Raw genomic sequence first — 20,821 nt, forward strand, 5'->3', positions numbered from 1 at the left:
GTACATCAAAACCACACAGTCTATGATCAAAACAGGCAGCTTCAAGCAACTGGAACGAAACTAAAAAAAGGAGAACTGCACTATGTGGCCAGAAGTATGTGGACATACTTTAGTGTACTTCAGTAGTGGAAGAAGTACTCAGATCCTTTAATGAAGTGAAAGAACTAATAAAGCAATTTAAAAATATTCTATTACAAGTAAAAGTCCTGCATGACAAATCCTACTTAAGTGAGAGTAAAAGTACTCATTTGGTATCTCTGACTGATATGTTATTATATATGACATCATTAGATTATTAATACTGAAGCATCAGTGTGTAAGCAGCATGTTAATGTTGTAGCTGCTGGAGGTGGAGCTAGTTTGAATTACCTTATACACAGCTCCCAATGTAGGGGTTCAGCCCCCCTAAAGGGTCACTAGATAAATCTGAGGGGTCGTGAGATGATTAATGGGAGAGGAAAGAAGAAAAAACAAAGTTCTGATACACAAATCTGTTTCCGGTTTTTGGACTTTTTCTCTAATCTTTGATTTCTGGTGAAATATTGTATCAATTGAACATTTATTGAAATTAAACCATGTAAGAAGTTTAGAGGGAAAAGTCACTATTTGGTGGAGCTGTTAGCAACTCATAGACATCTGAAATGTGACTCTGACAACACACTTCTTTTTTTAAGACGTCAAAAGCCAAAAAGGTTGGAAACCACTTTTTTCATTTTTAACAATGCGTTGTATTTTAAAAGCTTGTTATATTATCCATTGTGTCAAATCTTCATCTGAAAAGTAACTAAAGCTGTCAAATAAATGAAGTGGAGTAGAAAGTACAATATTTCCCTCTGAAATATAGTGGAGTGGAAGTATAAAGTAGCATAAAACGGAAATACTCAAGTAAGTACAAGTACCTCACAATTGTACTTAAGTACAGTACTTGAGTAAATATACTTAGTTACTTTCAATAAGTCAATTGAAAGGAAGTTAAAGGGGACATATTATGCACATTTCTATAGTTTTAATCTGGGGCTCTACTGGAATAGCTTTGCATGATTTACAATTAAAAAAACTCCTATTTTATTTTATGCTGACTCTATACGGAGCCCCTCAGTTCAGCCTCTGTCTGAAACAGGTTGTTTTAGCTCCTGTCTCTTTAAGGTCCCCCCCGCCCCCCTCAACCCCATCCAACATCTTTGGGATTAATCATATCGCCTACACAGGGCCGGGCCTTATCACCAGACATCAGTGGCTGACATCACTGACGCTCTTGTGGTTGAGTGGGAGCAAATTCCCGCAGCCCGGTTCCCAAATCTTTTGGAAAGTCTTCCCGGAGGAGCGGAGGCTGTTAGAGCAGCATATTAATGCCTGTAGTTTTGGGAGGAGATGTTCATGATGTCATGCTCGCACATCCACATACTTCTGGCTATACAGTGTACATGAGTTTGTAGCTCTTCAAGCTAGGTTAACACACACACACCACTGATTTTAAATGAATGATTAATGCACAAAACACATATTGTGACTGACTAAGTATGTGGAAAATTAACATTTGCAAAGTCTGATATTCAACAAAAGCTCAATATCAGCTGAATAAAATTTGCTGCGGAAGAAATGTGGCCAGAAACTCTCGTGTTGGTAATAATGAGTCATTATTTTTCCTCCTCAAGACCAAATACAAGACTTTCTGATCACCCCATAGATGAGTCATTTTATTTTCCACTTATAAGTCTGTGCTGACATTGTTTTTCACTCCTGGACATTTGTATGGAGATAAAATCTGACTGTGTAGACATAGGTAATAAATATTAACATATTTCAAACTCTGGGAGGGCAGAAGCATTAAGACTTGTGTCACCCTTATAATCCATCATGGTCCTTTTTCTCATGTAGCAAGCAGTTTCCATTACAACACAATCCTTTTTCCTCAGAGTCAAACTCATGAGCCCTCCTGGCCGTTTTCTCCCAGCAGCTCCATGAGCGTCTCCTGGTCGGAGAATTCCTGTAGCGAGGAGTTCATCTCATCCAGCAGATCCTCTCCCAACAGGAAGCTCTTGACGTCGTGCACCGTCATGCCGATCCGATGGTCTGTTATCCGGTCCTGGGCGAAGTTGTAGGTCCGGATCTTCTCCGATCTGCCTTTGGTGCCGATCTGTAGGAAGAGAAAGAGGAGGAGGAGGAGGAGGAAGAGAAATGTTTAAGACAATAAGAAAATCATATTGTTTTCATACTGTATGCTCTATTTTTGTTTTGCATTGTTTATTCTTCCGACCTCTTTTTAGCAAACAATACAAACAATATACAACATTCACGTGTGTGGAGCTTTTTGTAATGTATTTATTTACTTGTTTGGCTGCTTAATTATATTTCATTTTATTTCATTTTGACAGTAACTAATAAAATTAAACATCCTAGATCTTTCAAAGACATTATTTTGGAATGAAACTATCACTTGTCTTGTGTTATATTTGCATATCTCCACCTGTATTTTACGCTGGTTGTAGCGTTTGCTGGTCTCCTCCTCCAGCTTCTTGCTGTACAGTTTGGCTCTTAAAGCCTTCATGGCTTTCTCCTTATTCTTCAGCTGGGACCGTTCCTGCTGGCACTCTGCAACAGTGCCTAACAAACACACACACAAGTATTATTCTTATGAGGGCATCTCCGAGAAAGACCAATTTATACACGTACCACTAAAACCCTGCTTGAACACTGGGCACACTGTTCCAAAAGCTATAACAGAGCAAAGGAACCTTGTCTTTTGTTGAGCTGAAAGTGAATTACTGACTAAGATAATGACTAAGATATCAGCGACATCAAGCAAACGAATGAGTTTGGACTTCTGTTAAGAGATTTTATGTAAATGTGAAAAACTTCCTGTATATTTTTCCTAAGTTTATCAATAGAAAAATGTTCAGGAAATATTACATATTTCCACACCAATTACAAATGGCTTGGCCTTAAGTCTTTGTTGTGTTAAATGGCACTTCTTCACAATCCATCAATTTATCAACAGCACTGTGGCGTCCAGTGTCAGTGGATAGATTAGGTACAGTTGCTGTATGTACAGTACCAGTCAAACATTTGGACATAACTTCCCATTCCCTTGAATGAGAAAGTGTGTCTGGTTATTCATGTCTGATGTGATTTTTCCTTAAAAAACATCAACATTTTTCAGTGGAGGGGGATTTTAAGCTTTATAACCTAAGAGTAAAGTAGAAATAAATCCGACAAAGGTTTTTTTCTCCATTTGGGGACAGACTAAGAATAGCCCTGTCGGTTCACGGTTTAACAAGATAAGCTGTACAGTGTCTTCTGTCTACAATAGCATGTTGTGTTTGCAGTTTTTTTTACCTGTAGGTAGATGGACTATTCTGACTGCGCTGTCTGTGGTGTTGACATGTTGACCTCCAGCTCCGCTTGCCCTCATGGTGTCTATCCTCAGGTCCTTTGGATTTATTGTGAAGGAGATCTAACAAGAAAACAAAAAAAAACTCATAATTTGGATCCTCATCAACACCACACAAACAAAACTACTCCGACAATTAAAAAGAATGGATTGTAAAATCAGTGTTAAAAATCATTCACTTTATATATACACGTATTAGAACAAACACTAAATTAGCCTTTTTTTGTAGTTTGATATAAAAATTCTGCTTCTATTCCTTCCTGAAAGCATAATCATGACCTCATGTTGTACCAGCTGGTTGATATATAATCTAAAACCATTATAAAACATTTTGGACCAGTGCTTTTCCTTTACTCCTAATTATAATTTCCACCATATACCTTGTTTCAACAGGAAATGTTTCATATTAATTAATTGAGAAGCTCTCAAAATGCTGTTTTACTTATCTGTAATGAATTCTGTAGTTAAATTGTTTTAAGAACAAGAAGGAAACAGAGTGTTTGTCTCATTGTTCATCTCATCCATCCTGTGAAGCTCTACCTCAGTAGGTTGGGGCAGCACAGCCACAGTCATGGTGCTGGTGTGCATACGGCCCTGTTTTTCAGTTTTGGGGACCCTCTGGACACGATGAACTCCGGCCTCAAACTTCATCGTCTTGTAGCTCTGAGGGCCACTGATGCTGGCCGAGGCGTGACGCAGACCACCTGGTTATAGGTGAGCAAAAAGTACCAAGATTATGAATTACTTACTCATTTATAACACAAGTGATTTCAGCTCTGACGAGCAGATTCCAAAGTTCATTGATTCATTTCTGCATTTCAGATTGATATGTGCCGCAATATACCACCACATTTTTGTAGGGCTTCAACTAACAAAGATTTTTGTTATTGATTAATCTGACAATTAGTTTCTCGACTAATCAATAACTAGTTTAGTCTACGAATTGTCAGAAAATAGTGAAAATGCCAAAATAATTTCCCACAGTACAAGGAGATGCATTCAAATATCTTGTTTTGTCCGACCTGTTAAAAACTCAAGTATATCCAGTTTACTGTCATATAAATATTACCAGTCAAAAGCTTGGACACACTTTATCATTCAAGTGAATGCGATGATGTGTCCAAATAATGTCAGAGAAGCAGCAAATCTTCACATTTGAGAAGGTAGAGCCTATGAATTTTTGCCATTTTGTCTGTAAAATAACTAAAATTAATAATCAGTTATCAAAATAGTTGCCAATTAATTTACTATCAATCAACTAATCGTTGCAGCTCTACATTTAAACAGTTAAATGACAAAAGGACTTCACTCAAAACAGTTTGTGTTTTAAAACCTATTTTTGATGAAAAATATAAATTTTCATCAGAAAAAACAAAAGAGCAAATTCTTCAGTCTCTTTTTCTGACGTTATTTGCAGTCATTCTGCAGTGACCTCCACCTGCATACTGTAGAAAGAGCTCCCCCCTGTGTTTGTTGTCAGTTATCACACTATAAATTAACTGGCTATAATCACAAGTGTGTGTGTATGTGTGTGTGTGTGTGTGTGTGTGTGTGTGTGTGTGTGTCCACTGACCTATCTCGCTGGTCATGTACTCCAAGATGTCAAAGGACCAGCCGTGGTGCTGAGCGAAGCCATGGTACATGTCAAACAACTTCAGAGGAAAGAAGACAGTATGAGGTAAATACAGGGATACAACTTCACTTTATAAAATGTGTTGGGTTTTTTTTGGGCTGCAACTAATGATTATTTTCATTATCGATAAATCTGTAGATTATTCGATTAGTCTTTCAGTCTAAAAAATGTCAGAAAATGGTGAAAAATGTCTATCACTGTCCATCCAAAGCCCAAGATGACGTCCTCAAATGTCTTGTTTTGTACTGACTGAAAGTCCATTATTTAAAGATATTCTAAAAAACTAAAGAATGACTCAAAATGATTCATGAAAATAGTTGGCAACTAATCGACTAATCGCTGCAGCTCTGGTGTTTTTGATTCCTCATGAGCCCTCTCTGCTGATGTAAAACCCTTCTGTAAGTAGGGGCACTTGGTCAAATATTATTCTTAAAAAGTCCACAATCAGCATGGATATATAATGTTTAAAATAATACATTTTACAAATAAGTACTTCCAGACCTCAGCAGTGAACAGCATGGCCTCCTGACCCCCAACACCGGCCGTGACCTCCAGCACGAGGTCGCTCAGATCCGCCTCCTCCTCAGGGATCAACATATCCAGGATCTATTTAAAAAAAAAAAAAAAAGGTTGATTTAACAGAACACAACCTAAAAACATCTTTGTGATTTTAGTTCTAGTTCAAATGCTGCCAATACAAATCATTATATTTCTACCTTTTGTCTCAGATCCTGGATATCTTGTACACAACCTTCCCTCTCAAGCTCAGCCAGTTCTCGCAGAGCTGGGTCTTCATCTGCCAGAAGACACAAAAAAAATACAGCATGATCATCATACAATGGGTTTGAATCCAGTGTCACACTACCTATAGTCACATTATTTAAGTATAACCTATAACAGTCTCACCTTTCAGGAGCGTCTCAGTCTCAGCTATCTCCTTCTGTTTGACATCCAGCTCTCTGATGCTCTGGATGAGAGGAGCCAGCTGTGACACTTTGGTCCTCTTAGCCCTCAGCTCGTCGTCACTGCACCGCTCCCCCTCTGTCCCACTGCTGTTGACAACGTTCAAACATTCACTATACTCTGTCTCCATCTTCTTCAGGTAGTCCTGCAGAGACCTCTTGACAAACAGCTCATCCAGCGACAGTAACTTGGCCACCATCAGTCGTGCACCGGTGTGAAGAGTTCTTGTGGTTCCCCCACAGCGATTACTGGAGAGTTCATGAAACCTAACAGGTCTACTGAAGACATTTGATGAATGTGGCGGCATCAACATACTAAAGACACACTCCTTTCCTCTAGGAAGGAGGTTTATGGCTCTTCTGTAAGCCATTGCATAAAAATATTTGGTTTGAAGATTCACTGTATAGCAGCAGAAACTGATCCTGATATTATATGGATCTGTTTCCTACTGAGGAATGAATCTCTGGCCAAACTTCATTCAAAATTTTGATAATTTCATATATTCTTAATTTTCGCAAAAGCATATTCCCCCATAACTTCTATAACAGAAGATATACTGTGTCCAAAACAAGCCGACTTTAATTCGGCACACGTGTGGTACATGAAGCAAACCTATAATTTAATGAAATTTCACATTTTGTTATGTGTTCACATCGCTCACAACCACAATAACTTTCTCCCACAACCGAAACCTAAAACTGAGTTTAAAGGCCTATGTCGTTGCGATCACAGGCTGGATTTAAGCCTACAAAAAAAACATAACTAGAACATTTAAGAGAGTGAACAACTCAAAGAGGATTTCTAACAGTTAGATAAGTATCTGATCTTGAAATCAAATTAAATACGAACAAATGGCTCCGTCAAGATTTTTCCTGCTATCGGAAACACTGCTGTCGTATTAAAGATTTAGTTTACTGTCATAAATTGTCAAAAGACTTGAAAGCCACTGAATATAAAGACTTGGTACAAATGTATCGCTCCTTTACCACTCCGCTGAAGGGCGCAGACATTAAACATGACACGCATGCGCACTGGAGTTCCTCTTCTTCTTCTTTGAGGTTTATTGGCGGTTGGCAAGCAATGAATTGGCGCATTACCGCCACCAGGTGGTATAGCGTGTAGATCAGAGTTTCTAGTATTTACAATATTCATAAAAATACTCATATCTTCTCAATCAAATAACATTCATTTCTTTTTCTAGAATATCTGCATTATGTTTAAATATTTTGAATAGTGTTAGTTGAGTCCAGTGTTTCCAAATCTAAGTCTTGATATTATTGTCTCATCCTGTTCCTTCCTGTAAACCTCATTTCTCCCCCTTTCCTTTGAACGCTGTGAAACCATCGTCCTCTCTTCTCCTCCTCCAATTGCTTTTGACACCTTTCCTTCAAACTCTGCTCAATGATGCTCTTGGTTTCTGACTTGCTGAAGCTAACTGCCAATGACTGTGATTATTTTTTGTGGCCTCCTTTGCAACTTTATCTGCCATTTGATTTCCTTTGATACCATTATGTGCTGGTATCCATGGTAATGTTACTGTAAAAACCCATCATTTGAATACTGTATAATGTTTTGTCTACTGTCTGAATGACTGTACTGTAAACTGGCTAGTGATGAGATTGAATCTAAACAAATGATTGCTTTCAGTGGGCTTGTATCTTTTATCCACTGCACTGGGGAAGTGGACTCAGTTGGCAAACCAGCTTAAAGGTGCATTGACGCCACCCTCTGGACTGGAACGAGGAGCGGCAGACTAGCAGACAAAACAACACAAAATGTAAAAGAAACAAACCCTAACTTGTCTCTGCTAAGCCTGTTTCCCTTAGGTATTTAATTACGTGGTCATATGTTTCCTATGTTATTCCCTTCTGCTGACAAATTTGCAGCAGGCTAAAGATCATTCCCATCCATGATTTTTCGACTTTGACGCAACAAAATTAAAAAGCCCATTAAAATATTAAAACACAAAGAGTACACATGTGATAGGACATGAAAAATTATATTTCAATGAACATGATACTATGATTTATATTGCAGATATTAACTTTGTATTATTTTTACAGAATTATAATAGAATTTAGGCTATTATATCAGGATAAACAATGGATGTTGGATGGATGTTTCAAGGGGGGCCCAGAATATAAAGACACTGTCATAAGAAAAAAAATATCTGACTGCAGGGAAACAATCTGTAATAGCATTACTGAGAAAACATGCAATTTGTTTTAAGAGATGATTTTATCAATAACATTTTAAATAGGCTTAATAAAGACAGAGAATGATATGTAAAGTTTAATTATTCAAGTTCCTCCATTACTGGCATGTGCCTTATAGTTGCATGGCTTAATTACACAAAAATGACTGTCTACAACCAGTGCTATCTATATGTCACAAGTTTGCTGTATTTACACATGTTTTTCAGGGTATACACCATGTAGGCACAATGTCAACAAAAAACATAAAGTTGTTACCACTAAATTTTGACCCAGCATTACAGGGCATCTGCAGGAGGCAACGATGCAGGATTTTAGGCCCTTAACATGCAGTTGATATTTAGTTTTGCTGGTGCATACTCATACATAAAATGTATTATGAACCAAATGACACACAGTGAACCTGTATCTTTGACTCTGGTTGTAATTGAAATGTCTGTATGGAAGTGTAAATTGGACTTTGAATGGTCATTGATGCTGGGATCATCATTTAATTAGCATCAATGCATTCAGTATGCTAAGATGTTAAGCATCAGGCCTCAGAAGGTGTTCCTTCTCAACTGACTAACACATACACAACTTCACACCTTTTCTGTCTCTGCCTGTCTGTCACTGGCCCCGGCAGTCTTCCTGTTTCACCTTTCATCTGTTCTAGTTTTTTGTCACCCTTTATCACTGTGTTGTACATTTAACATCAACATGCTAAAACATCCTAGTAAAGTTTTATTATGAACTGACTGATGATTTGTTCCCCTTGTCTTTAACTTCAATGCACAATATAGATCATACAACTAAAGTGAAAAAGGTAAAGTGAAACAAATGAAGTGCAGTATCTAACCTAAACTGCTTCCCCCAACCTCCCTGTCTGGTTTCAATGAAGGAGCCACTTCACACATTCCAGGCAGGGGTGTGAACTAAACTGTCCTGTGAATGACCAGTCTCTCTTTAGCTCTTTTTGTAATGGTGGGATTCCTGAAGAATTTCCTTCCAGTGACATCTTTTGTGTTTACCATAGAAAATCACCTTACTTGGATTCAAGTTTCTGCTCAACAGTGTGATGCCACCTGAAACATGGCATCTTTCTGCCTTTTCCAGAGAATTTAAGAATAAGTTGTTGCGATGTGTAGCAGCTTTTGCTTTAACTTTTTTTAAAATTTCATTTAATTAATTTCTTGTCTCAAAGAAGCAGAGAAGCTTAACAAGGCAATATACAACTGACAATTTAAAATCAGCAAGAATCTACCATATATGCAACTTCCCCAAAAAAATAAAACCCAGCCAACCCTGAGAAATAGACTGATATACAAACAAACAGACAATCAAACAAACAGAACCATCAAAACACAACAACCCTTCTCTACCTGACCCCAAGCCCAGACCACTGAGTTTAATTCATGCACTGTTGTCCCTAAATGAGATAAATACATGAATTACTAGGTTAATAATATAATAGTTATACCATGTCTAACATCATGTTTAGTAATGTCTTGGCTATCTGTTGGCTAGCATATTAAGTAAGTAACTTTCAACTTTACCTCACTTTACTTCAGTTTTATGATGCATTATTTGCAACAAAGTCATGGAACATAAAACCAAAGAACAGTGAAGTGTGTGCACTCTTTTAAGCTATCTACAGCTGGCATTTCACATGTAAAAAGCATTATGTAACTTCACCATGCTGAACTCCCTAAGAAATATTAGCCAATAGAAATATTATTGTGTCTTTAAGCGTTTTTTTTCGGTAAACCTCTTCTAAAATATTAAAACGTATTGTATGTTGTAGCTGAGCATTCCATTCAGCTGAGATCTGCTTACTTCAAATACTTAGAAACTGTGGATATATGAGTTTTGAAGACTGTAACCTATGTTGAAAACAGGCTTTAAAAACGTTTTATTCAGGGAGGACTTTTCATCTTAACTCTTGTTACTTTCTTTGTGTTATATATGTGGCACTCGGAGATTTACTGCGAATGAGAAGTGCAGTACAAATTAAATACATCATTTATGTTATCACAATGATCATTTGTTTGTTTCACATCGGATGGAAAAAACTGTGGGACAGATCGCATACTTTCTGACGTCACTGCGTTGAATCTCTGCTCCCATTGGTTGGCGGGTTAAAGGGACTTCGATGTGATTGGTTTGCGCCTTTTGCGCACGGATTTCAAATAAGAGGCAGCAACTGGCGGATTTTCTTGCAGTTGTGTGTGAAGCTTTTAATGTTGGTGTCTGTGAGCAGCGAGCTAGCTCAGCGGCTAAAAAGGAGGGAAGCAAGAGTCAACTTTGGATAACGATATTAACAAAGGTAAGGTGAGAAGGTTCATTTAGTATATTTACAGCCTCAAATGTTAATCTGGTAGTGGTATAATTATCTTTTAGCAACTTTAGCTAACGTTAGTCGAACTAGTTTGGTGAGGTCGCTCGAAAAGCAATTCATTATCAACAGACAACATTATACAGAATTTAAGAGCATATTTAGTGATGATAGTTTGAACTGTGGTTATGTAAGAGCTGGTAAACCAAGCTATTTTCTTTGTTACAAGCTAACGCTATATTAGTTTCATCACACTGTACGCGCTTAAATGGAGGGAAGTAATATAGCGTTAACTGAGGTAAACGTTGATTTATTGACACGAAACTATAACCCGTTAATCAAACGTTTCAACAGATCATATCCCACAAGTAACTTTTGTGATAAACACTAACATATACATTCAAAGACTATAACGTTAGTCGTCCATCTTCACGTCACAGCTACCCTTCCGCCAAATTTACATCGCGCCAAAATCGTTATTTGTTTTAAAGAAAATATTTGGCGGAAGACTTTCTAACTACATTCAAAGTCTATGTTAACAGTTTAATATCAGTAGAGCCCCATGTCATGTCTCATTTATGCCAGTCCACTTAAATAGCTAAGTTTATTGTAAGAGGTTACGTAGCTAGGTTAGCTTGCACGAGAGAAGCCATGCTGCTCGGTAGGCTTGACAGGCACGAACATGGCATAAAACCTAAAATAATCTTATGTTTTGTCTCCTTTTTCAGGAATATAAATACTGCAAGTGTATATGTTTCATTATAAGAAAGTCACCATGAAGTGCCCTCACTACAAGTCTGCCAGGGCCAACAATATGGAGAAAGTCTCTGCTGTAGAGTCCAAGGTGCTTCACCTCAAAGCTTCACCAGTGAAGGAGCTCACCCCCATCAAACCACAATGTCCACCCTCAGGAGTGACCACCGTGTTGTTCTCTCTCAACAACGATGACACCAAAGCAGTCCACGACAAAGAAAACAGCACAGACAGCAGGGCGCATGACAGGACTTTGGAGGAAGGGTTTGAGGACAGTGGCTATCTGTCTCTGCACACCAGTCAGGCTGAGGATCACCATGTGGATGAAGAGGATGACCACATCCAGGGAAGATCCACAGAAATCCTGCTGCCGCCTTCTGCTGCTGCACAGCAAGAAAGGACAATATCACCAAAGCAGTCTCCTACTAAATGTCAAGGGAGGATGATGTCCGGCCGTCATGCGTCTCTGGTGGCAGCCTCCACTCCTGTGGATCGCCCGAGAAGGAGAGCACTAACATACTCACTGTCATCCACTCCCTCTGACCACCACGACGACCCCAATCTACCTTTACTGAAGTTCCAGCGGGCCGTTTGTGAAGAGCTTGCCAAGAGCTATCGGAAGAATAAGAGGTATTATATTAACTGTATAGCCACCAAAGAGATTTTTTAAAATTTCTCCTGCTGTGAAATCATGGAAATCTTCGCCAGCTGTAATTAAGAGGGAGAATAGCACCAAACAAACCAAATTAATAATGAATGATAGTTTCAGATGTCATATATTCTGTGAAACCATGTTAAGGTTTAGGACACTGGGCACTCACCTCCACTATTCCCCTTTATAAAATATTAACAAATTGTCTCAGAATCCACACTGGCAGACACACACTTGAGACGTTTTTGGGTCTCATTCCACAGGATAACTCACAGGACAGTGTAACACCAACACCATAACCTTTTGATTTCTTATTTCAGCTGTACTAAAGGTATATTTAAGGCTGTGATAAGCCAGATGAATTAAAATCGTTTATTTTGTGTCTCAGGTATGACTGGAGCATTGTTACAAAGGTGGCGGAAGATCATCATTTGGAGCAGGTGATCGGACGCCAGATGGGTCGGGAGTACGTCGACATGTTTTCATCTCTGCTGTCCAGGAACATGAGAAGCATCCTGACTGACATTCTTGCCCTGCTGGGAGACATGGACCTCATTAGGTAAACCACTGATGCCTCATTATGTGGAGAGAGATTAGCTGATGGTTATGTGAAAACTGAAATCTGAAAATGTATATGGGTGCAAAATTTTTAGGGAAATTCTTCTTAGTTATTCATAGTTACTACTGTTCTCGGTTGTCTATATTCATGTGTTCACCCTTTCTTCTCTCACAGCTGTAAGAAAGTCAGCAGAACGTGGAGGAAGATCATCTGTGAGGATACGAGAGCTCAGAGCAGGTGTCAGCGAGCTGAGCAGGCTCTCAGGGTGAGGAAACAAACACAACCACACATTTCCTTTTGCTTTTATCACCACATGCGGCCAGTTCAAGAGAAGGAGCACTTCTCTGTTCCAAATCAAATGTTTGTTTTTTAATAAAGTTTAGTAATCATGCTGGAAATTGTGTTGTTGTAGCAGCAAAATGGCGCACAACAAAGATTATTAATTCAACCATTTCAGCACTAGAATGTACTAAATGGAAATATAAAACCAGGTGTATCACAGTTTTTAAGATGGCTGAATATCATCAAAAGTAATAAATGGAAGGAAGAACAAACTGCATGTGAAGTTACAGCCCATGGACAGGATGTGCTAACATACAGTCACAATACTTTCAAACAATAAATATGTGTCTGATATTCTTTCTGATTCTTTAATTTTCTAATTATTTTATTTAACTTTTTTAGGAGTCAAAGAGCTCTCGGAGACAAAGCGGTTGTGGTCTGACGAGAGATGTGGCAGTGTCCAGGGTGGCGCTGTCCTGCATGCAGACCCTTTCCTCCTCAAGCTCTACATCCTCATCCACATCCTCTTCCTCCTCCACCCCTGGCTGCGGGGTCAACAGACGGGCCGGTCTCTCTCACAAGAGCAGCACGCCCAACTCCCAATGTACACGCTTCAATGAATATGTGCAGGTGAGTGTTGTTGTATAAAGGCTCATTAGGTGTGGCGAGTAAATTGGAATTTGAAGTAAAACTGTACATTTCTCTTGTTTTTAACTGTGTGTGTGTGTGTTTTGTTCTCCTGTCCAGGCCGCCAGCTGTTTGAAGCAGCACGAGTCCCTGCGTACCTGCAAGCGATGCGGCTCACCAGCGACACACTCGACCGAGTCTCAGAGGGCCACGTGCACACGCCTCAGCTGTCTCTTCGACTTCTGCACCCGCTGCCAGGAAGCTTTCCACGGCTCGACCCCCTGCCGAGTGGTGCAGCCCCGAACCCACTTTCCCACCTCCAAGACGACCCCGAACATACCAGGGAGCGCTCGGAGCAAGAGGAACATCAGGCGCCTGTGACAAAGGTTCACTGAGGGTTTTATTCACTGAACTTTTTAACCGTGCATCTTTCTCTGGACTGGCGGTTTTTCCAGCGCTCAATTTCAAAAGCTCGGACAGTTTTTACATGAGCTTAGCGTGGAAGTGGCCTCTGTATGTGCACTGTGGCTATAAGACTGTTACTGCAGAACTCTGGATCTACCAAACTGAACGAACTGAGTGAAGCACTTGTTCAAACAACTACTGGGACAATCAACCAGATAGTGTTATCGGGCTAAAACTGTTGTCGTCAGTGAGCGACAAACACATCTAATGCCAAAAAATGAAAGAAATGACTGATACACTTTAAAATGTAGAATTTTATTATGTTTTAAAATTAAATGAATGTAATTATATTTCTTATATATTGTCACTTTTAAATAGTTTTGTAATTTTTCTTTTAAATAAATGTTGATCCTCAGAAGATCTTTGAATGTTCAGATTTACCTGTATTTGTATTTCCAGTATATAGATGTTTTATAAAAACATAAAACTAATCTTTGTGCTTTTGTGCTTCATTGCTACATTCATCACAGAGCTCAGTGCAGCCTAATTAGTGAAAATCAGTCACTTTAGTCAGTTAGAAGTTTTATTTTGCCACAAGAAGTGACATATTTTCACTAATTTTGCTCCCTTATTAAATAGCTGAAATGGAGAGCAGTACTAAGACGTGCATATAAAAGATATACTTTATTGTCCCCTTCTGGAAAGTTTTCTTTATAAAATGAGTTAAATTATGAATCCTCTACCAACTACAGTTTAAAATACTGTTTATTTTCAAGGATTATCCATCATTTGAAAAGAGAAAATGTAAATTTTAAAAACATGACGGTAACTGTTACATGCACTTTTTCATATTTTCAGAGTATTTGACAAGGAGCTACTTGCATTTCTACAACCTTTAAACCAAAGCAGTGTTCGTTTTCCTTTTACATTTTTTAATGAATTGGATGTTAATTGAATCATGTAAATTTAAGGGAGATTTACTAGTTGAGCTATCTTCATTTAACACTGATTTCCAATCAGAGGATACGTGGAAAGATTGTGTAAGATGTAGTTCCACCAATTCAGGAAAAATGGATTAATAAAAAATCAACATATTGAGTCAACTATAACACCTGAACACCACTTGCTGAGAGTGTGCACATAAACTAGTTAGTAAACAGGGAAGTTGAAAGTTAGCTAAAGGCATTGGACAAATGGTTGAAATAGCTAAATGGATAGCTAATGGTATTAGACACTTGAAATAGTTTAAGTAGCTAATGGATAAATGGTGATATAGCTAAAAGTAATGGATAGAAGCTAAAAGTAGTATACATTTTTAAAATAGACAGAAGTAATGGATAAACAGTTGAAATGGGCTAGTTAGCTGAAGGTCTTGGACAGCTGAATGGTGAAATGGCTTAAAGTAATGGACAAATAGTCGAAATAGCAAGCTAATGGACATAAAAATGAATAAAATAGATATAGGTAGTGGTTAAACAGTTGAGTAGTTAGCTAAAAGTGATGCATGGATTGGTTAAAATAGGTAAAAATAATGGATAAACAGTTAACAGTTAGTAAAGGTTGGGGACAGATTATCTGACCTTTTCAGCCTGAGTCATGTCTGGATTTTCTTCACTAGATGGCAGTGTTGTTTTCTCTCACTAGCTTCTGTCTGTGACTCATCAGGGATTCCTCATTGAGTATCCTTTTAAGACTATATGTGAAATTAAAAATTAATAGATTGAAGGGCAGGAAGTAAGGTTTTTACTGCTCCATATCACAGTGCAATATGCATCTTTATACTGCAGCCTCAGACTGCAACAACCAATGAAAAGCTGAGGTCAAATCCCTGGAGCACCTGGACAATTTCATTTTGAATCATTAGTCAACAAAACACATTATAAATAGAATTAAATGGAAACCTGAGATGATGAAGAGTTTTCATTGTATTCTCCTTTTAGTATATATGTAAGCACCACTGCAGAAAATAGAGGAAATCAGAGAGACATGGTTCTATGTATTGGAAACTATCACACTATTGGGATAAAGCTCTAGATATATGATATATAGATCGATATATCGACATTTGGGAGAATTCAAAATGTGAGGGAACCTGATATGAAAGTATTTTCCTTTTAAGAATTATTTGGGGCCTTGTTAGTTAACGAGAATCACAATAACAACTCTTTGTATGTGTTCATTAAAACCTCATTAACGAAATAAAGAAAACAATATAAAACAATAAGTAATATTCAGTAAGTGTTGTGTGTGACTTTCTTGCTTGAAACCTATTAGTTCATTGGACATTATTCAGATTTAAGCTATGATGACTATATGACAATAAGTAACTTGGGATTACACATCAAGATCTGTTTACTTGTGACAAAAAGTCACACTCGGCCTGTGAAAACACTCTGGAGGTGCTTTATCAAGTCTGAGAAAATAAGTATCTCAACTCAGAGATTTTTATGGAAAGTCTGTGTTACAAACTGTTTGAAAGATGTGTGTAAATGTTTGGAAGATGTAGATATTTACCAGCCAGGCAATTTGGGAACTATAAGACCCAGTGATTGTAGAGCTTGATCCACATTAGGACAAAAAGTCAGGAAATCTCAGACTCTTGTGAACCAACTCAAAGCATTAAAACACACTTTTTAATGCTATGGTATGTTATTATATGTATATTATATGTATATTATTATCTTTATGGATTACAGACACAAAAACAAGAATCCAAGGGTTAACATGTTAAAGTGAAAAACACTTATGTTCCCAATATGTTAAAAGACAAAGAAACATAAAGAAGGACATTCAACATAAAATCCTGAAATCCAAAAACACATCACTACAGTTTAAATAAAAAACAATAACGCCCACAAACAAATGATAAGAGACAAAGAATAATCACAAAGAAGTAAAAAAAATTACATTAAATTTAGCATCATGTCAGTCCCCAATGAATGATTTTAGCGATAAACGCATATTACATCAATTATATGGCACTCTGATTCTAATAGTCGTGATGCACTCACAATGTGCTTTCATTGTACTACTAATGTTGTATAATGTCTTCCGGTGAAGTACCACCGAGTCTGACTTTTCAGACTGTTGTCTGTTTATAATCATCTCTGCATTTTTCATCACTGATAATCTGACTTGATACTCTTTGACACTTTAAAAGGGAAAATACCCTTTTAAAACAAACACTCACCGCTTTGGAAAACTCCTCTAAAGGATAAAAATAGTGCTGTCAGTTTCCCCTTAAAATAAGAGAGTTTGCATTGAATCAGTCAACGCTTGTTTGGGAGAGTTTTGAAGCTACAAATAGCATCACTGACATTAGATGGTTACCTCTGACATTTGCAGGATGAACCATTTGTCTCTCTGTCTTTTCCCTCCGCTCGTCTCTCTCTCTCTCTCTATCTCTATCTTATAGCTTGTGCTCTGTTGTGATGACGCATATAAACATCAGTCAACTTTCATTCATGTATCCAGCTCCTGCGTGGATATTTTTTTGTTCAGCGGGATGTCCTGTGGCATCGAAAACCCCGCGAGTTCTAGGAAAAACAAAGGCACCACAATACCACTCCACGTGCAGGGTTGTTAGAGCTCAACATAGAGTACTTTATTACATCATGCAATCCTCTATCTATCTATCTATCTATCTATCTATCTATCTATCTATCTATCTATCTATCTATCTATCTATCTATCTATCTATCTATCTATCTATCCATTTGGCTTGAGAATATCAGTAAAAAGAAAGCCTCATTGCATTTTAGAAGCATTTAATTCACAATCAACAAATTAGACTTGTGTCAGGCTTTGTTTGATGTATCTTCAGTAGTAATACTGAAGTTTAGAAATGTTACTGTTTTTCACCTTTACAAATAGTTCTCCTCACTTTATGTGTTTCTCTTGTTATGTTCTGTGTTTTATATAAATCTTGCAGTCAACCTAAGAATAAGTGTATTTAGGCTGCTACTAGTTTAAGTGAGTATGTAGTTTGATATGTTGGTAAATAAGCTTATTCCCTCTATGGTGGAGAGTTACGTGTTTGTTTAAGGTAGTTTGGAAATAGTGTTTCGGTGACATAGTTTGTCCACCAGAGAGCTCTGACAAGTTTATTTTTCAATTGTAAAACATCCCACTCAATGCATGTATTGGTCCCAACTCTTTAATAACAAAATTTAACCCTTACATGCTGTTAATATTCTGACAATGTCTCCTAAAAATATTATAATTGAAATATTTCCGTTTTGCATATTCTGAGTCACTTAAGGAAAAGTCATAAAATTTCAGGCTAAAAAAAAGGTGTTTTTACTGCTCTCAAATGTAAAAATTGGACAAATTTGTCCTGAACAGTATGTAAGTTTTAAAGCACCTTGATCAAATATTTTTAGGTTAAAGGTGCAGTGTGTTTGATTTAGTGCCATCTAGTGGTGAGGTTGCACATTGAAACCAACTGAATACTCCTCCCCGCATCGTCCCCTTCCAAGTATGTAGGAGAACCTACGGTGGCTGCAAAACTCATGAAAAAGCTTTGTTTGTTCTGAAATACTGTAGAAACATGGCGGTGCAACATGGCGGGCTACGTGGAAGAAGACCCACTCACTATATAGATATAAAAGGCTCATTGTAAGGTAACGAAAACACAACAATTCTTATTTTCAGGTGATTATACACTAATTAAAACATTCTTGTGAATATTATATTCCATTTCTACCAAGTCAACTCTGCTAGATGCTGCTAAATTCTACACACTGCACCTTTTAAAAGACAAATATCAACCACTACATACAGTAGTTATCAGATTCTTTTCATCTATCAAATATCAATATCAGCCTCAAAGATCCAGTTACGTTTGGACTCTTCTCTCATCACGACTTAATGCCAAATGACAACAAATGTTCAAGTGTATTGTCCCTGATATGGCTGCACATTCTCTTGGCTTGAGAGGTGACACGTCTGTCGTCCCGAACAACAGATGCAGACATGTTGATATAAATTGAGTAGAGCAGCAGCTGTACACCGAACATGTAAGACAATGTCACGATGATGGAACTAAATGGACTATTTTGTAAAACGTCAGAGCTGCTGATGTCGCTGCGGTGGCAGCAGCTGATTAATCTGCGCTGTGGCCTTTCACTCCCTCAGCAACTCAGGATCCAAAAGATTTATTGATCGGCTGCTGCAACAAGACACATCCCAAACACAATCAGACCTGGTGCTAATTGTAAAAGTCATTAGAGCTGGCTGCCACATCTGCGTGTGTGTGTGTGTTTGTGTGTGTGTGTGTTAATAAACAGGTGTGCCAGACAGGACTGGTGCACCATGGTGACTTGAATACAACACGCAGGGTTGTAATTGAAGCCTTCTAATGAGCTTTGTTTCATTATTTTGTGTGTGTTTTGCTAACTGCATCCCTCCTTTCTCTTCTTCTCTGTCACTTTTTTTTATTATTTTATCTGCTCATCCTTTGAAGTTCACTTTTTTCTGCCTTTTTTTTTTTTTTTTTGCATAAATAGCTCATTTCAGCCCCCGGATAGAGGAAATAGATGGGGGGTTGGTGTATGACAAGGCAACATGCGGAAGATGTGAGCTGTTCGTGTGTGAGCATTTTTTAAGGTTGATGATCTTGATGCACAGTGACTTCCGCATGTCACCAAAGTTGAACTGTAAAAGCCCTGAAAAGAAGCTGTCACTCGAGCGCCTGCAGGAAAAACGAGAAGGAAGCAGGAAGTGAATCAAGTCCTCAGAACGAGGCTGAGGAGCGAAAAGTGAAGCCCGGCTGGTGACTTGATGTTTTTAATGTGAAGAGGGAGAACAAACATGCCAAGTAGACCGCTGTGGTGCAAATAGGCTTGTAGTTTACATGTTTTCTACCCTTTCTTCATCCAGAAAAGTTTACATTCTCCTTTACAGCTGCATCCATTCATACATTTACATCAGTAACATCATTAAGAAGAAGTCAATGAGTGTTCAGACAATCATACAGGTTGTAAACAAATCCCCACATTAGCAAAACTTATTTGGAAGAGGAAATGAAGGCCAAAAGGAGAGCAATTAACCAAACTGCCTGTTTTACAGTAAACATCCATCACAGTGTACAGACCAACCTTGCAATTCAACTTTGGCCTGCTGTACTTGCTGTAGTTGTGCATGCACACAGTTTTCCTGTGCGAAGAGGAGTCATTACCAACATTTTATGTGTTCTTAAAGACCCAGGTTTAAATAATCTGGCTAAACTGTTATTTCCGGTTCTGTTGCATTGATTTTAATCATTTAAAAAAGACAGAAACATCATGTTATAGGAGTGCAGTGCTTTTAAAACCCCTCTGATCATCTGACTGCTTGTGTTTCTTGCCCCATCCAGTTTTGTTGTAGTGATGTTGCTGTGTTCCCCAATTAGCAGCAATTACTTTGGTGTGTACAGTTTGATCATATGCAGAAATGATGGCCAAAACTACAATAATAAGACCAAGGTTGGAATGAAGATTATAGCTGATTTTAAAAACTGGAGACTGTGGAGACAGGAATGAAAATGTTTGTCCTTTAAAAATACTTTTGTTCATAATGCATGTCATGTTTTTTTCAGTGCAAGTTCATCTTCAGTGTGTAAGTTTGCCTAATTACTTTCCTCTGTGCACAGCTCTGGAGTATACACACACACACACATACACACACACCGTGCTTGGTGTTAAAAGGCTGCAGCCGTCTCTCTCTGTCTATTTTTACCCTGTTTGGTCCATTAAGATCAGCAGTGATGAGAGTTAATGAGTGAAGCCTCTCCACAAAGCAGGCAGTAATCACAAATGTCCTGGAGAGTGGACACACACACACACACACATACACACACACACAAAAAGATAGGTATACACATCCACAATGCTTACACAAGAACACACATATTGGCCCGAGTTTTTTTGTATGACAACAAACCAGTCTCTTTCTGGGACAATCGATTACATGTGCACAAAAACATAAGCACGCACTATTGATGTGAAGGCTATTGGATGTGTTTAAAAGCATGCACACATACAAAAGTTA

At 38.1% G+C, this 20,821-nt stretch overlaps 2 protein-coding genes across 3 annotated transcripts; one reads left to right on the forward strand and one right to left on the reverse strand.

Moving 5' to 3' along the window:
* Positions 1-1,669: 1,669 nt before the first annotated feature.
* Positions 1,670-7,057, reverse strand: mtrf1l (mitochondrial translational release factor 1-like). 2 transcript variants are annotated; one of them, XM_067610600.1, is made up of 9 exons: positions 6,974-7,057; positions 5,931-6,262; positions 5,741-5,820; positions 5,526-5,630; positions 4,965-5,043; positions 3,932-4,095; positions 3,337-3,454; positions 2,468-2,604; positions 1,670-2,137 (listed from the first exon to the last, which is right to left on the reverse strand). In XM_067610600.1, exons 2-9 carry the CDS (start codon positions 6,184-6,186, stop codon positions 1,925-1,927), a joined length of 1,152 nt encoding a protein of 383 aa, XP_067466701.1. In that variant the 5' UTR covers positions 6,187-6,262; positions 6,974-7,057; the 3' UTR covers positions 1,670-1,924. The 2 variants fall into 2 exon arrangements, with proteins under 2 accessions (XP_067466701.1, XP_067466700.1); XM_067610599.1 differs by having other exon boundaries at positions 5,931-7,019.
* Positions 7,058-10,376: 3,319 nt separating this feature from the next.
* On the forward strand, positions 10,377-14,283 carry fbxo5 (F-box protein 5). The gene is made up of 6 exons (XM_067610604.1): positions 10,377-10,505; positions 11,243-11,897; positions 12,308-12,478; positions 12,653-12,743; positions 13,163-13,390; positions 13,508-14,283. Exons 2-6 carry the CDS (start codon positions 11,266-11,268, stop codon positions 13,766-13,768), a joined length of 1,383 nt encoding a protein of 460 aa, XP_067466705.1. The 5' UTR covers positions 10,377-10,505; positions 11,243-11,265; the 3' UTR covers positions 13,769-14,283.
* The last annotated feature ends 6,538 nt before the right edge of the window (positions 14,284-20,821 follow it).

The sequence above is a fragment of the Thunnus thynnus genome, chromosome 14 (assembly GCF_963924715.1).
Source record: "Thunnus thynnus chromosome 14, fThuThy2.1, whole genome shotgun sequence".
NCBI classification, from domain to species: Eukaryota; Metazoa; Chordata; class Actinopteri; order Scombriformes; family Scombridae; genus Thunnus; species Thunnus thynnus.